We start from the raw sequence: 18,535 nt of genomic DNA, 5'->3' as shown, positions 1-18,535 counted from the left end.
ATCTTCCGATTCGCTGGAAAGACTCAGAGACCTCGGACCGCTGTCATCGCTAACATTACCTTCGGACTCCTCCCCCTCGCTCTCTATTTCCTCCCTTTCCTGTGCCTCTGCTCCTGAACCCCTGACAGATGTAATAACTCTCCTACCACCTGGGAGTGTTGTACAAAGGGCAACAGAGGGAGGCTTGCTTCCTTACAGCAAGTGACACTCAGGGGGTGCTAAGGGAGCCTCCTCCCTGCCCCCATCTCTGAGTAGCAGGTCTTTGTTGGGCAAAGAGGCTGAAATGTCACCTCCTCTGCCTCCCATCAAGTATCCAAAGCAGCTGTGAGATTGCTTGCTGCTTGAGATGATTGACAGAACTGAGAGCCAATGATAGCCCCGTTTTGTTTTTCATGGGCTTTCCCCACCCTCCAAACCCCACCACTGAAGGAAGTTAAATCACATGCTGAGCCTACATGGCTTTTCTGCTTTGATCTTCCTTCCAATGGCTCCAGGGTGAGCGTGAGCACTGTCATCTTAGCTATCTCCTTTTTATCTTGTTTATGCTTAGAGAGGCCCAAGTTTATTTTTCTTCGGCTCTGGAAGGTACATTTATAAGTAGAACACACTTCAAAAAAGGCAATTCTCCCAGCCTTTACTTTACACATATCCACTGTGTTCTTCTGGTGATTTAGTTGCTGTTGTGCATTACAATGAACACTAATATTACCTGTGTATCTTTATAGTATGGCATTATGGTCCATGCTGTTTGGCCTAGAAGGAGCCAGCACACTATGAATATATACAGGAGGAGCAAGTGTCGCCATCAGGGAGCTGCAGTCTTGCACTAACAGAGGGGAACAGATCAGGCTTCAATATCTAGAACTTGTCAATCTGACTATGATTGCCTGCCCAAGTGTTTTTGGCAGCCAATCCCAGTCACCAACACAGTATTGCCAGATGCGTGAGAATTCTTGAACACACAACAACTTTTGCATCCAATGCGAAACCATACAAAAAAAGATCATAGCAAAGTGGTAGGGCATCTGTTTTGCATGCAGAAGGTCCCAAGTCCAATCCCCAGAGACCTCTCTTTGAAATCCTGGAGAACTGCTGCCAGTCAGTGTTGACGATACTGAATTCAATGGACCATTGGTGTGACTCCAGATAAGGCAGCTTCTTTGGTTCCTAAGAATGTAGAGTGGCAGGAGTAATTTGGATGGTCTAGGAGCAGTTCCTTGTTCAGCCTGCAATTTTTATACATGAGCAGAAGAGCACACTAAAGGAGTCTGGAAAGAAAGAATCCATTTTTTGTTGTTGCTGCTGCTGCTGTGCATCTGGCAGTGGATCTTCTCTTCCACAGCAGCATTGGCATATGGGAGGGAGGAGAAGGAGCACATGACGACACAGACAATTCCCTTAGGCAAATTGAGAAAGAAAGAGGGCACACCCTCCAACGTTTCTCCAATGAAAATAGGGACACCCTAAGGAAAAGCGGGACATTCTGGGATCAAATCAGAAATCAGGATGGCTTTTCTAAATCAGGGACATCTGTGGAAAACAGGAGCACTTGGAGGGTCAGAGAGGATGCACTACCTTTTTCTCTCCTTCAGTTTGCCTAGGTGAGTTGCCTGTATCATCATGTCTTCTGGCAATGCATATCAGGAAGTGGAATAAAAAAGGCTGAAGATGGCTTTCTTTCTTTTTTGTGAGAGTGGCACAAGTACAAAAACTAGGCCTGAGCCTAGCACCTTTGGAGAACTGACTGCTCCTCAATCCTGACTCCAGTCTTTCAGAACCAATTTTGTTATACATGAAAGAGTTGCTCCCAGATCTCCCAGATGTTGCTTCCTGACATTTCCAATTGAACAAGCGGGAATCAGAAACACTTTGCCTGTCTATTGCAAATGTTCCAGCAAGTGGTATTTCATTGGGTACCAACCCACCCCTCTTCTAGGGATGCAGTACTGAAGTTGCTTGGGGACTGGGACTGCCCATGGGTGGTGTTTGCCTTCCACCTGCTCAACCTTCATGCTTGCAAATGAACGGTTGATTACCGCCATAAGTCTAACCAGCACTTCCTCCTCAAGAGAAGACTCATCCTGTAAAAGGGTGCCCAGGAACTTCTTACTGCGAAGGGAAATGAGGAACAGGGGCGTAATTTTTTACCTGTTGCCATTTCAGGCTTTGCTCTCTAGTTGTTGAGGCCATTTAAAAAGTCAACGTTGTAAAGTAATCCCATTTATCATATGTGTCAGTTCCATTTTTCAGGGTTCTCGTCTCTCAATTTGGATTAGAATGTGGAGCTGAACACAAAAAGCCAGACCCTGCAAAGGATCAAGATAAAGCATCCCTGTATGTGATACAGTTAAAAAGAAGAAAGTGAAGCACTTTCATCTTGTTCTATAGATATATCCCACGTGGGCCTGTCTATGGAGCCTGGTGTGCTCTGATCCTTCCGGAGGCCGTCTCCCTGCCTGCCCTCTCTGCACTTATCACAGGAACAGAGGGACACAAGCAGCATTATCGCCTTGAAAGGCTCAGAACGGCATTTTCTTTTCATGCAGAAAGTGACACTGAACACAGAGCAAAACGTACTCACTCACAGTGCGACAAGGTGGCCTGCCATCTGGGCCCGGCAGGGTTTAAAAGGTGGAGATAACTGGGCTTTTGTTGTGCCATTAGAAAAGCTGACAACACAGTCGGATTTGATCAGTATCACTTTCTGTATCTAAAAATAAAAATATGGGACGGGAGGGCTGGCATAAGCAGCGCCAGGAAATGTCTCACCTGCATTACCAAGACATTGCGGTTCACTGAGGGAACTCTCATTGCCTTTCTCATGACATATCCTGCTAACATGCTATTCCTAAAATAGGCAAAAGAGGATGTTTTTTGTTGAAGCGAGTTGCTGGAAGATGCAGCCTTGCAAGCCCTTTGTTCTATCACAGGTATTCAGAGCAAAAATGCAGTCAAATGGAATGTGGTAACAATACTGAAGTTTGGCCTTTTGTGGCCTGCTTGCCAAGGTCATTGCTGAGCAGGAGGATATGCAGTCCTGCCTATCATGTGATATGTAGGTGTTGAAGTCCTTTCCAGTTCTTTGCTATGAGTAGTTGTGCCACCGCCAGGACAAAAGTGGTGAGTTCCTTATAAAGTAAATTGAGCTGATTTTCTTTAAACATTGTACACAATGATTAGCAATATTGCTTATTTCCACATATACACTTTCCCAGAATGGTTGCACATCAACATGTGTGGAATGTCATACCAACTGCCTTACATCCCCTCCAACACAGTGGTGAAGATGTTTTGTCTATGTAACTGTATCTTAAAGGTGTTAAATGCCACCTATAACTTAACAGAATTATCTCTTATGTGGGTTGACACTGATCTTAAAAGGTTTTTTTGCCCTTAAGATGTTCCAATCAGTCTCTTCAACTTTGGTACGCATAATAGTTTGGTTGCTGAGCATTGTCCATTGAGTATTTTGTACAATATCCAACTGCTAAATTTTGAAGCTGCTTTCGCATGGGATGAGCATTATATTTTGTTACTGCAGAAGTTCCTGATGCTAATTCTTTCCTTTTCACAGAAAAATTTTACCCTGGAATGCTCCATAACTTGACCCTATAGGACACTGCCGTATCTGATCTCATTCGTTCATATGACTTCCTTGGCTTCCCTGATCATTTGGACTAATGCCTTTGTACTGTGCTGGTGTGTTTCTTTTTCCCACACACAATTCCCATGAAATAGCCATGAAAATTTTGAGTTCAGCACATGTCAAAGCCAGACAGTATTCGCCTTTATTTGATCTTTAATTAAATGGGTCATCTAAAATAAACGATCAGGAACTCAAACTAAAGTTGCTTTCAACAACTACTTGAACATTCAGTTTCCACAAATATTAAAGACAGCTTAAGCGCTGAAATGTTTATGGAAAATTTGACTGAAAAAGGCAGATCTGAATTAGGTCCCCACCCCAGTTCACACACTTGTGTGTGTATGTTTTAACACTGGCCTTACACTAATTCTATAAGTATTGACAGGAGGTAAGGAAAGGATGGTGTAAAGCCAGCAAATAATAACATTTCCAATAAATTTGCCCATCAGTTGTTGAACAAACACAGCAGACAGTTTTGAAGCAATAAAAAATATTTAAATGTAACCTGAGCCTTGGAGTCAAATGAGAGCTACGGCTTGTTTTTCATTCTTAAAAACTGGATGTGTTTCACAATGACACAAAGTTTCCACTTCCGATAATACTTTACTGCAGATTGCCAAATTTAAAACTGTTGACTTACAGGAGTAGAAGGTCAACTGAATTATTGAAAGGCTGAATGACTTAAGACAAGGCAAGAGAGCTTTTCACTGATGGCAGAACAATACCTTTTACACTGCAAATTGAATGTTAAATCTAGCCATCCAGGATAGCCAGAGTTTGTTTCTACTCAGCTGGGCTGCCTAAACTTTTAAATATAGTTACTATTGCGGAGGGTTTTCTCACTGAGCTTTCACTGAGCTCTCAGTGAGCTTCTTTGCAATCATTTTGAAACGCCAGTTGTTTTGTCCAAAAAATCTGGAGCAGAGTGAGCACAGACACATTTATACCAGTCCATGGAGAATGCAGTTCACATGCAAAGCTGTTTTCCATGTGTGGATTGCTCTCCATATATGACCCTTCAGGCCTGGGGCCAAATTCAGACTTCCGGCCTTCTCTATCTGCCCTCAGGTGCCACCTCCTCCTCAACTATGGCCTCTCCCCAGACCACACCCCTCAGCTGCACAAATTTGCACTTCCCTTGAGTGCTTTTGCCTGACTGGCCATGCCCTTGAACTCTGATAAATGCCTCTTGCTTGATGGGATGGTAGATAGACAGGCATGTGTGAGCTTCTGTAACAGTAGCCTACTGCATTAAGGTAAAATTTACATTTGTTGCTGGCCTCCTTTTGCATCTGGTCCGGTCCTCCACTGGAATAATAATAATAATAATAATAATAATAATAATAATAATATGCAACCCATCTGACTGGGTTGCCCCAGCCACTCTGGGTGGTTCCCAATAAAATAATAAAAACTCAATAAAACATCAAACATTAAAATCTTCCCTATACAGGACTGCCTTCAAACGTCTTCTATTTTGTCAAATAGTTGTTTATTTCCCTGACATCTGATGGGAGGGCATTCTATAGGGCAGGCACGACTACAGAGAAGGCCCTCTGCCTGGTTCCCTGCAACCTCACTTCTCGCAGTGGGGGAACTGCCAGAAGGCCCTCAGAGCTGGATCTCCGAAAGATGCTTGGGTTTTGGAAAGTCTCCAGGGGATCTTCCTCTCTATGTACTTAAGCCTTTGGATGTGGTGGTGACGATAGCTAACGAAAATAGCAGCAGCAACAGGGTGTGGCCCACCTGGCTTCCTCCCTCTGTTTTCGAGAGGAGCTGTGCATACCTACAGGCAGGCTTGCATCTGCAGCTTGTCTATTCTCAGCCTCGCTGGATTGCAGCCAGCCAGCCATTCCCAGCCCTCTCCCAGCTGGCATGCGCGCCTGAGCCACTTGGCAGGCGACAGCCACCACATGCATCTGACGGTGGCATTTTTAGAAACACCACAGCGATGAACTCACCCTCCCGTTTGGAGGAAGCGTCTTAATGTGGAAAGCATCTCTCTCCAATAAGCACATTCCCCATCCCACATCAATTCATTGAAATGTTATTTCTGTTCTCTACACACAAGTCATTCTATTGTCTTTAGGACAGTCTAATTTGAGGCGGATGCTGCTTTGGGTGCAGGGTGACTGCCCCCTCACCCCCATGTGCAACATGTTAAGCAGTGCAAACATATGTAATTCGCAACCGAAAAAGGAGGTGGGTGATCTAAGCAACAGCTTTCGCCATGGCCATTTATGGCATGCGGTTGCCAGCCTTGGTTCGGTATAAGCAACTGCCTATGGACAAGACCGTATTTCCTGCATGATAGTTGTACGGTGATCAGGCCTCCACAACAGTGGCTACATGCCAGCCTGGGTAGGTTTGGTAAAACAGCTACTTGTTAGACAAATTGTTTTAAGTGATTGTTTAACTAAGTTGCTAAAAAATAAATGAATCATATACTTTTTTTTTTTTTTTTTTTTGCAAAATTGTGCAGAGATTTTTTTGTTTTGCTTTTACTTCCATTGAAAGTTTAGCACAACAAAATTACATTGAAACTTATTAGACTGCAGGGGTCCACAATGCTTCTAATGACAACAGTTGCATTGTATTATGTGAAGACAGCATACAAATCAGCAGCCAAATTGCAAGTTAACATAAGATGACAAATAAGAACCATGTCTCCCTGAAGTCTCCTTCTTGTATTTTCCTACTCTCTAGCCTACCTTGTTAACTTTTCAACATGGGCTGGATGCCAAACACAAATGACCCCCTTCAAATAGGGTTAAGTTTCCACAGGCTCCCAATTTTGCTCTATTTTCATGCATACTACAAGCAGCATATGCTGCAACAAGCCTTTCAACCTTAAACAGTAGCTACCTCTTTTGGACATCCACAATATGGGTTCCATCTGAGGTTAAGCATCAGATGCTATGGTGGACAGAGAATACTTGCGCAAAGGTCAGAACTTATAGGATTTGGGGTACCAAACGTCCTATGAGAATAAAGAGAAAAGGTTCTGAGATGGACCACACAGCCAAGACGGTGAAACAGGCTGGGCAGGCATTTCAGCCCATTGATTTGTTGGGCATCTCTTAGTCAGAGGCATTTACACTGGAGCAAGATGAAATAGCGCTGGAAGTTTTATGAATGGAAGGAAGGAAGGAAGGAAGTTATTCAGCTACAAATAGATAAAGAAAGAAAAATATTTGAAAACACACTCAAGTCTAGTCTAAACCACAGAGCCTAGGGCTTGCCGATCAGAAGGTCAGCGGTTCGAATCCCTGCGATGGGGGGAGCTCCCATTGCTCGGTCCCTGCTCCTGCCAATCTAGCAGTTTGAAAGCACGTCAAAGTGCAAGGAGATAAACAGGTATCACTCTGGTGGGAAGGTAAACAGTGTTTCCGTGCGCTGCTCTGGTTCACCAGAAGCGGCTTAGTCATGCTGGTCACATGACCCGGAAGCTGTATGCCAGCTCCCTCGGCCAGTAAAGCAAGATGAACCCCGCAACCTCCGAGTCATGTGCGACTGGACCCAATGGTCAGGGGTCCCTTTACTTTTACCTTTAAGATACTAGGAAAAAGAGAAAAGGAGAGGGGGTTTGCTTTTATAATTTGTGATTTTAATAAATACATTACACTACCATGCAGTAGTGCTGATAATGAAGATATGCATGTCTGCTTTCATCTTTTGATCAAATCCATATTCGAAAACCCCCCAAAGAATGGTATTCATAAAGAATAATCATCCACATTGTTTGCTGAGCAACAACACCATGTTGTTGCTCAAACACTTTTGGACAAAAACTATTAACGGTTGAAAACTTTTTTCTAGTTTGCTTCCACGTTGCCAACCTAAATTATGCAGTCAGTGCAGAGTCTTTTAAAAATGTTTTAAACATTTTTAATTTAATTTTAGTTGTACTTAGTATTAACTTTTTGGTGCTTGCTGCCCCGTTCTCCTTCGAGAGGAAGGGCCGGCTAATAATAATATAATAATAAACAAATAAATCTATCATGGGTGCAGAGCTGTGTGTATATGCAGAACAGTTAACAGCTGAGATCCTTCTCTACTCAGCAACTTAGCTGGAGCCATTACCTGAAATGAAAGACGCTGCTCGTAGCAGCCAGTGGCCCAGCTTAGACCAGATCCCAGGAAGCAAGCAACTCATGCCGTGCTAACATAGCCTGCATCCATAGCTTTGGGCTCAGCTAATGGCCATCTGTGTGTCATGGCTGTGGACAGTATCTGAGGCTGCAGTTCCACTGGCACAGCAGACTTCCATGGAGCAAACATCTTCCTCTCTTCTTCCCTCCAGCCGCTCACCACAAGACCAAGTCTGGAGGGTTGGGGGACCATCCAGAACAAATTTAGAGGCAACGCAGGGGGAGGAGAGAACGTGGAAGTCCTGTTGCATCAGTGGAATGCTGCTGGCCTGACGCTGAATACAACCCCGTGTGCTTAGGACATTATGCACCCTGTTGAGAGCCGACAGGGAAGGAGAGGGGCTCTATAGTGTCTTACAGGGATTTCCTTCCATGCTCACAGGCCTGCAGTGGTGCAGCTGTAGCCACAGGAAGAGATGGGTGATGCCACTGACTTTTAATCCTGCAAGATATTCCAATGCCTTTTAAACTGATGAGGAAACAGGAAAAGGACAGGGAAGTTTCAGGAGCTGATATGCCAAGCAATTTACATCTCTATCCAATGCAAAACTTGGAATGAAGCAAATGGACTGACCTGAGCTGCACTCTTAAGATAAATAGATGGACAAAGGAAGATACAGTACATTTACAATAATGCCAGTTATGGAGAGATTTTAGAAATCGCCTCGTTGCTTCTTTCATTTGCGGAAACAACTGAAGTAAAAGTAACTTAAAGGGCGACGTTTTCTCTTTGAGTTCATAAGGTATTTTTTTATTTAAAAATTCAGGACTCCCTGCTCTATCTGTATTCAAATACACTTTATTAAAGGAATGTATCTAAATGTATTTTCAGCAATACCGTCCCCCTCCTCTCAGGAACAGATCTCTGGAGGAAGGAAGTGGAATACACATTCCAAGCCAAAGACAAGAGAGGGGCTTAGTATGTCTTCCACCATCCAGTTCAGAACTGACACCTGCCATTCTCAGAGAAACAGGTCATATTCTTATTGTTCCTTGTCCTAACCTGCAGCTCATTTGGCTTACATAAGCAAGTCTAAATCTTCACAGACTGCTAATATGTTCTGTTTATGAACATTTGTGAATGTTCTCTTGATTAGAAGAGTGTCAGGTCTTTGTGAGAAAGCCTTCATTCATCCTTCCTCAGTCACGCTTCCTCTCCTCATCTGAGAATTTTACAAGAAGGGGAACAGTCTCTTCTTCAGGATGTAAAGCACGGTGGCCAAAAACAAGGCAAGGGCGAGAAAGATGAGCAGTTTATCTGTCAGCTCCCTGCGGTTGTACTTGGTAATGAGCTTCCGTCCCAGCTGTATTGTCCCGGACATGGATTTGAATTCCTCACTGGCATCCAGAATGGTTCGTGAAGAAGTGACTGAAAAGAGAAAATGCAACATTTCAGCCCAGTGTTTCAAAGGCACTATCAAAAGCACACATACTATGCAAGTCCACTTTGGGTCCTGTAGCACAGAATACAACACACAATGCAATAGGTACATTGGCTCAAAGCCCCATGAAGCAGGCTACAGAACTTTTCCATTTGAGAAAAGCTGAGGACAAGTCTGATGAAGACAACGCAGCACAAAGGAGATTGTTCCACTAGTGCAAGCATATCTACTTGCCTGATGGAATGATGTTCCCTCTCCTTCCCCAACCCACCAGAGCAGATTTGGGAAAGGTGCGGAGAAAGGAACACGGCAAGGCTGCCCAATTTCTCCATTGCTCTTTATATCGGTCCTTGAGGTTTTGTTAAACATGATAAGAAAGGACCAAGAGGTTAAAGGTATACAAGTGGGAGCTAAACAGTACAAACTGAAAGCATTTGCTGATGATTTAGTATTGACTTTACAGGAGCCAGAATCCAGTACTAAAAGGGTATTGGAACTGATTCAAGAATTTGGACAGGTAGCAGGTTTTAAGCTGAATAAAATGAAAACTAAGGTTTTAGAGAAAAACCTAACTGTGAATGAGAGAGAGAAGTTTCAGGAGGAGACAGGACTAACACTGGTTAAGAAAGTGAAATATTTAGGGGTTAACATGACTGCCAAAAATGTGAATTTATTTAAGGATAATTATGAAAAATGTTGGATTGAAGTGAAAAAGGATTTAGAAATATGGACAAATTTGAAGTTATCATTGTTAGGTCGAATTGCTGTGATAAAATGAATGTGCTGCCAAGGATGTTGTTTTTGTTTCAAACATTACAAATTTTGGATAAGATGGATTGTTTCAAGAAGTGGCAGAAAGATATTTCCAGATTTGTCTGGCAGGGCAAGAAGCCTCGAATAAAATTTAAGATATTAACTGATGCTAAAGAAAGAGGTGGATTTGCCCTGCCAGACCTTAAACTTTATTATGAATCAGCTGCTTTTTGTTGGCTGAGAGAATGGCTGCTTCTTGAAAACACTGACGTGTTGGATTTGGAAGGTTTCAATAATGCATTTGGATGGCATGCATATTTGTGGTACGATAAGGTAAAAGTACATAAAGTGTTTAAAAATCATATTGTTAGAAAAGCATTGTTTAATGTTTGGATAAGATATAAAGATTTGCTAGAAAAGAAAACCCCAAGATGGTTGTCACCAATGGAAGCGAAGGCACAGAAAAAACTCAATATGGAGGCCAAATGGCCGAAATATTGGGAAATTCTGGAACAAGATGGAGACAGACTAAAATTGCAGAGTTTTGAAAAATTGAAAAATAAAGTGCAAGATTGGCTCCATTATTACCAAATAATGGAGGCATACAATTTGGACAAAAAAGTTGGTTTCCAGGTGGAAAAATCAAAATTGGAAACAGAACTGTTAGATCCAAAAATCAAGAATTTGTCAAGAATGTATAACTTGCTGTTGAAATGGAACACTCAGGATGAAATGGTGAAATCAGCTATGATTAAATGGGCACAAGATGTTGGACATAATATAATGATGGCTGACTGGGAACAGTTATGGACCACAGGTATGAAATTCACGGCATGTAATGCCTTAAGAGAAAATTTAATGAAAATGATTTATAGGTGGTACATGACACCAGTCAAGCTTGCAAAAATTTACCATTTGCCCGACAATAAACGTTGGAAATGTAATGAGACTGAAGGTACATTCTTTCACCTTTGGTGGACATGCCCAAGGATTAAGACATACTGGGAGATGATTTATAATGAAATGAAAAAGGTACTTAAATATACCTTCCTGAAGAAACCAGAGGCCTTTCTCCTGGGCATGGTCGGCCAATTGGTGCCAAAGAAGGATAGAACCTTTTTTATGTATGCAACAACAGCAGCAAGAATACTTATCGCGAAGTATTGGAAGACACAAGATTTACCCACAATGGCAGATGAAGTTGATGGACTATATGGAATTGGCGGAAATGACTGGCAGAATCCGAGACCAGGGAGAAGAGTTGGTGGAAGAAGATTGGAAAAAGTTTAAAGACTACTTACAGAAATACTGTATAATCAATGAATGTTGAAAAATGTTGGAATGAAATTATATGGCTTTAGTAGAAATGTTATAAGGATTAAGTATAAATAGATTAATAGAGTATTAAAGGAAAAAACAAGGCTAGAATGTGTTAAGATAATTATAGGATAGAAAACAGAGGAAGATGGAAAGGAATTGCTGAAACAATTAACAGAAGCGGAATACAAAAAGGGAGGTGTGAGGAGGTCGTGGAAATAAGTGAATGAAAGATAAGATATTGAAATTGTTTGATTTATTTTAAACTGTTTTTGTTTTGTTTTGTTAGTTTAATGTGTTTAATGTGTCAATGTTATGTAGTGTTTTTGTATTGTATTATACTGTATTGTATTGTTTTTGTAGTGTTTAAATTGTTGGAAAAGTAATAAATATTAATTTTTTTAAAAAAGAAGATGATACTGTTTTGATACATTTCCAAACAAGGTTAGAATGTGGATCAGGAGCTGTTTAAAATCAATCATGATAATACCTTGGGGAGAAATTTAATACAGCACTAAGGAGATCACTTTATCAGTGCAAACATTTTTGCTTGCCTGATGGAAATATCTCCTCCTCACTCCCCTTGTAGGCTGTTCATGGGTTCTCCCAATCCTCAAGGAAGGCACAGGGGGAACACTGGGGTTAGGGGAAGCCCTGTTGCACTAGCAGAAGTCCTTGCACAGGCTTCCACTAGCAGGACCACTTAGTTGAATATGACCTACGGACTTCCTAATACACACAAGTTGCTCTGATGTCCAGCACCTTTTCTCTGAAGTGAGCAAAATGTCATTTTTTAGTCTTTCTCTCTTGCAGAAATGTCAAGTAAACTAAAAACATGTGTGCTGATCATAATAAATTACACAGCTTTGCAACCAAGTACAAAATATATTGCAAGAAGTGGCCCTAAAATGAACCACTGTGCAGGGCTTCAGTTTCCATTATGGGAGGTCAATTAAAACACACACTAATGGCAAAATGTTTAGAAGCAAGCAGCTAAGGAACCAGTATATTCCTATATAGGTGGCCCCGAAAAGGGCATTTCAGTTTGCAAATACATTTTGCTTGAGAATGAAATTTTATCAGAACCAAATACGTTTCTTTGCCATTTTATTTTCCAACCAAAGAGAAACGTTTTGTCATTCTCATGGTACATGAAAGATTGAGGTTGTTTATCATGGGAAGTGACAACTGTGGGCTTCCTGACTCCAGATTATTTATTGCTTGCTGCTGTAAGGACTTCTTCATTTTTCCATCGTGGCAACATTTTAATGGTAGATTAAGTACAGCTGGCTTTTTCAAGACGAGTGACCTTTGCTAGCTATACCTCAACCAAACAGGATGGACTCTTTAACAGAGGACAGTCTCACTGCCAAGACTGTCACTTAGTGAGAGAGGAAGCATACACTGAGGAGCTGCAGACAACCATCAGCCCTGGAGGGAGAAGGAAGAGAAGAGGCGGACACTGCGTTTATTGAATCCATCCCTTCTGTTTCTCCCAGCAAAGAAAAGGCAGAAGGTCCAGCTGGTCCACTTTCCAAATGACCCACGAATTTTAACAGATTTGATATACAGTTTTGAGGGCTGAAAACTGTCAGGCCAAACTCTGGCTTTCTAACGCAAAGCCCAAAACTCTTTTAGAAATGCTTTAAGACACTGCTTGAGCTGAGTGAAAGAAGTTAATGTGGGTGGGAGTTAACTATTGGTGCACTTTAAAAAGAAAAGCCCCATTTGAAACACATGCATGTTCTTCAGAGTCCATGCTGTAGAGGTCTGGATTTGATACATGGTATCCTGATGTATGATATGATATGATGATATGATATGACATGACATGATATGACATATTATACTATAATATCAACATGCTGGTTAGGGAGAAATGAGCGTTTCTTTTTCCATAGCTAGTGAAGTAGCCAAGAGAGCTACTGGAGGAGGGAATCAATCATGTTGTTCCTCCTTTGCCATTTCACTGCAATTCTGTGCTTCCCGGCATAGGATTAAATATTTAGCTGTAGGAGGCAGCAAGTGAGAGAAAATGAAGTGGGGGAGCGGGAGAGAGAGAAGGTATGCACTTTTGTGTTTTTATATGGTAAACCATCCTGTGATCTTCAGATGAAGGGCAGTATAGAAATTTAATAACTAAAGGGAGTTTAACAACTCCACGGCAGATCTGGAGGGTGGCAACATGAGAACAGGCCTTTTCAGTAATATATTCCTGTTTGTGGAAGGTTTCTAAATTTTTATTGGTTGGCTTGCTGTAAATGTAAGTGTTTATGCTGTGTTGTAAGTTGCTTTGATGAGTCAATCAACTATTATTATTATTATTATTATTATTATTATTATTAACAACAACGACCAAAACTGCACACTGTGGTCATTTACTTACCTAAGGTCTGCATCGTCTCCTCACTCTGCCGTACCTGCTGAGACATCATCCTGCTAATACCCATCAGGTTCTCTGTGATGTTACTGGCCCCCTCTGCCAAACTTTCCTTTGTAGTTTTTCTAAAAGAAAAGAAGGGGGTGGGAATCAAACTTAATATAAAAACAAAATTATATTCCCGATTACTCAAAATGCTTCAAAAGTGATGGGAACCATAGAGCTGGAAGATATCAGCCAAGCATTCAGATACACATACAAATGCAAGCATACGTCTTTAACGTTCTGTTTCAAAATGAGTCTTAAATTAGAAATCAGGCAAATTATGCATACAAGGTTTAGGTTAATCTTTAAACATTTCGTCCAAAATAGCCATCTGGCTGAAGTACAGGGGTAAAATTAAAATGTAATCAAAGATCAATACATCTAACTTGGCACAATGGCAAGCAACCATTTTAATGATCTGAGATTCTGTTTGCTCCTTACTGTGCAATCCTATTCAGAAGCCAGTAAGTTAAACGGGGCCTACTCAGTCAGCAGAGCATGACTCAGGGTCGCAGATTCAAGCTGCGTGTTGGGTGGAAAATTCCTGCCTTTGCAGGGGGGTTGAACTAGATGATCCTCGTGGTTCTTTTCAACTCTACAAGTCTATGATCCTACTCTTAGGAAGGTGGGCACAAGACTGCAAATAGTGACCTCCTAAAGCAGAGCTTGACACAAAAGGCTTAGGAAGTCCCACCACATAACACCTGGCAGCCGAATTCCAGAGTTATAAAAAGACTGTGTACCTTTGTCGTAAAGGATCTCCACCTCGAAGCAGTTCATCTTTCTCTGCATTGTCAATGGCAATTTTACAAGCTAGATTTGCCTTCCTCCAGGCTGTCTGATTGCTGAAATTATTAATAATAGTGAGATTTAGCACAATGGTGATAGAAACACCCGTCTGTATCAAGAGCAAAGCAACAAAGATAACTGCATACATTAAAATGTAACACTCCATTATTATTTGACATAATTAACAACGATCCTTAACGGGCATGCTATATCAACACTATTAACAGGGGCATCTTGCATTTTCCTCACCTTTTTATGTTCCACTCTTTATCTGAACACTATGAGAACACTGTTCCTGGCTCTACTGTCTGTTCAACAATGAAAAGGTCTGGATGTCCGAAGAAATTAATAACAGTCCATCCTATTCTCTGGAAGGTTGCTAAGGACACTCACAGTATTGGATGGATGCCCTGAATTATGCAGCCATCATTGAACTCAATGGGACTTACATCTGAGTAGACGTATAGCCAGTACAGTGCTGTGAGTCTAACCTAGACACCCTCCATGCTGTCACTGTTGCACACAAGTGTTGTCTATACCAAACATGTGTCAGAGCTCTAGGTTTGTCGGTGTTGACACCAATTGAGTGTTGGGAGGAAGGGGATACAAGATCTTAGCCTAAGCACTTATTGGGAAGAACCCTATGTTGCACAAACAGACTCCTGCTCACACAACAGGACTTTACCCTCCTTGTCTCCTCCCGTGCAGGCCCCCACATGCCCCCAAAATCTGCTCCAGGGGTCCCCCAACTCTCAGGAGTAGATTATGAGGGCTGCAGGAAGGAGGAAAGGAAGGTGGTCTTGTTGTGCAAGTGAAAGTCCATTTTGCTTGCACATGGACACAGCATTGGATACAGCCCAGTGGTAAACAATATTTAGGGTTCTACTGACCTGAGCATTTGCTTCTTATGGTTCTCTACTTCTTGGAGCAATGCTTGCTTTTCTGATTCTCTATCTTGCTCCTTCGCCATCTGCTCAAGCTCCTAAAGCCGTGAACAGCAGGTGCATATTATCATTTTTAATATTATTTTTATTCAATTTGAATACAAGCAACAACAAAATTCATTACAATGTTGTTCCTACTTGGTAATAAAGTCTAGCTGTTCTCTTGGGTATTTCTTTCCTAATCAAATTATACACAGTTATTCTTTTAGCACATCCTTTTCAGCAAAAAGATAGCTGGGTCTTTGGGGCTGTTAAGGTCACATTTTGCTTATGAGAGACAGAAAACAGAGAACCAGAAAACCAGGTTTCTAAAAAGCTGTTATGCTTAGTGACATGCTATTTTCAACAATCTGTTTTGCTGTAACAGAAAAGGGTGCTTATTTGTGGCTCAGTCGGCAGAACATGAGACTCTTAATTTCTAGGTCATGGGTCCGAGCCCCACATTAGGCAAGAGATTCCTACATTGCAGGGGGTTGGACTAGATGACCCTTGTGGTCCCTTCCAACTCTACGATTCTAGGATTTAGCAACTCCCCACCCCCACCCCAAAATCTATTTAGTCCTCACCTGTATTCTAAGCCGTAAATGCTGAAATTTTTCCTTTACTTTGGCATTCAGTTCTGTAAGTGTACTTACAGGTCCCATACAATCCCGAATGTCCTAAAGGAAATAACAAGCAGTGTATAGAATAAACACATTTTTACATTGATGTTCTCTTGGGCTGTATGTTCAATTGCCAGCTTGATTTTTTAAAATATAAAGTGTAACCTTTTTAAGAAAACAAAATGTTTATTTTAAACTTTGAAATTGCAACCACCAACAGGTTGCAAATTGACACAGAAATATCATCCATATTATCTACAAGCAATGTGAATTTAGTCCTAAAGGCTGCCCCGACTGCTACAAAAAGTTACATAGTAGCTGATATGCTTCATGCAAAGATAGTTACATGACAATCCTACATATAAATCAATTATTTACAAGGATGCAAACTCACTGTACAGGTACACCTATCCATGGCTTAGCCATGTGTGAGCACACAACAGTAAATGCATGCAACGGTTAACATTTACAGCTCTAATTCCTACTTGGAAGTGCCTTCTCTTTATAAATTTACTAGCATATAAAGTGGCCCCCTCTGAGCCTATTTTTGGAAGCTAGGGAAGCCTGGCATTGTGAGAACTGAACTGAAGGGGAAGGGAAGGAAGGAGGAGAGGGCATGCTTGTTTCATCACATTACTGTATACAGAACCTAATCAAACTGCTTAAAAGTTTCAGCATGCAAAACTGATGCCGAAGTTGCCCGCATGAAGTTGTAACCATGCCAGTGGGTACCCCCTGATGGGAACTAAATATGTCTTTCAGATCATTAAGAAGCTGGTTGCACTGGAAAGCTATGGCAACATCATTGCGTTGTTGCCTGCCAACCGTGGGAAAGAGCAGGAGGCAAACAAGAATTAGTTATCTACAGTGTGATGAAATTCTCAAAGGTTCTTATCCCTACCAAAGGTTTCTCACATAGCAACACTGCACGAGGCCCTCCCACCATCAGACACCCCAGCTCCCAGTGCTGCCTCCAATCATGGCACAGAAGAGAGAATATCATATTGTGAGCAGATTTTTTCCAACACAGAGCTGAAGGTGGGAAAAGTTGCAGGAACTTTCCCTATCGTGGAAACTTTCAAAGGCTGAGGAGGCACCTCTCCAGAGTCTGATCCTGACACCTCTGCAGCTAAAAAGCTGTGAGGAAGAACTGCCATCGCACCAACAACAACACAATCATGCGGCACCTTAAAGACTTAACTGCATCTACTGTGGCACGTGGTAATTTGTGTGGATCATCAATTGCGTGGAATGTCACCCTGAACTGGCATTTGTGTGCATCCTGAGAAGTGCACGCCAGCGCCCCACAGCGGGCATCGTTGCAACTGCGTTGGCCTTCAAGTGCCACGTGACTCCGCTAGGACGCAGGCGGAGAGGGCGGCGCTAAGGGAACCTGGCTGCCCAGAGGGGGGCGTGGCCACGAAGCCCCACCCACCCCGGTGTAACAAAAGACGGAAGTGCGTCTCTGAAGATAAGAGCGTAGCTGCCCGTCGCCCGCGATGTATTGACCGAGGCCGGGGGCTGCTGTACCTGCACCGCCGCCTTAATCTCCAGGTCGAATTTCACGATCTCTTGGTTGCAAACTCGAACCGGCACGTCACCGGCGGCCGCCATCTTGGGAGGAACTACGGCGAGCGCAAAGGGGACAAGAGAAGAATTTCGAAACGCGGCCTCTCCGCCCCGCCCTGGTAGGCGGTGCCAACAAGCAGGAAGAAAACAAACCGGCGGCAGGAGGAAGGCGGCCGAGGAGCCTCCTCCCTTTTCGGAGAGCCAGCCCCTCCCCACCCCTCACTCCGTGCGGCCCCCCGCCCCCAGTCTGCATTCGTTGGTCTTTTATGCGCTGCAAGACTCACCTGGCTCTTTGCTGCCCGGTTGCATTTGCTGCCCCAGGGGGAGAGCCGTACATCTCCCCGGCAGAGCCATTCTTAGAGCAGACTGGCTGTGGAAAAACAAATGGGGTTTTGAATTAGCCACAATTAAATTAACTCACATGGGTTTCAAAAGATCTGCTCACTGCACGACTAACTCTGGATTCAACCCTATATTATTATGGCACAGACCCTTGGGATGATCTCCCCAGGGAGCCTTAATTTGGCACAGAATCTGGTGACTTTTTGGCGGGACTTGTAGCTGGAAACCATTTTACTTAGTACGGGCTTTTATGTGTGTTCACTTTCTTCCCCGCCCCCGATCATTTTTATTGTACTTACAGATTGACTATTCCTAAATTGTATGTAATCTGCTTTGGGTGTGTTCACACATCTTCGTTTAAAAGGCATAGTTAACCATGAATGCCCAGATAACTGCAGCTTCCCTCCTCACTCCAAAACCATGATCCTTGCCTTAGAGTTATGTTCAGCCCAGGGATTGTGGTTTGTTTTGATGCAAGCCATGAACCGAGGCCAATGATAGTATCCAACAGAGACCATGTATGTGGGTAGCACAGACTTCAGTCTCGGGCAAGAGAACTGCACCTTCCCTCTCTCCCCTCCTGCAGTCCTTCAGAGCGGATTTGGGAGTCATTGT

At 42.6% G+C, this 18,535-nt stretch overlaps 1 protein-coding gene across 1 annotated transcript; it reads right to left on the bottom strand.

Annotated features, from left to right (window-relative positions):
• Positions 1-8,580: 8,580 nt before the first annotated feature.
• On the bottom strand, positions 8,581-17,813 carry BNIP1 (BCL2 interacting protein 1). The gene is made up of 6 exons (XM_080997295.1): positions 17,540-17,813; positions 15,974-16,066; positions 15,354-15,445; positions 14,418-14,519; positions 13,636-13,754; positions 8,581-9,166 (listed from the first exon to the last, which is right to left on the bottom strand). The coding sequence occupies exons 1-6, from the start codon at positions 17,621-17,623 to the stop codon at positions 8,970-8,972; spliced, it is 687 nt and encodes a 228-aa protein (XP_080853421.1). The 5' UTR covers positions 17,624-17,813; the 3' UTR covers positions 8,581-8,969.
• Positions 17,814-18,535: the final 722 nt, after the last annotated feature.

The sequence above is a fragment of the Podarcis pityusensis genome, assembly GCF_964106645.2.
Source record: "Podarcis pityusensis genome assembly, chromosome: 2".
Classification (NCBI taxonomy): Eukaryota; Metazoa; Chordata; class Lepidosauria; order Squamata; family Lacertidae; genus Podarcis; species Podarcis pityusensis.
Note: the sequence above shows the minus strand (reverse complement) of the source record. Positions and strands in the feature narration are given on the sequence as shown.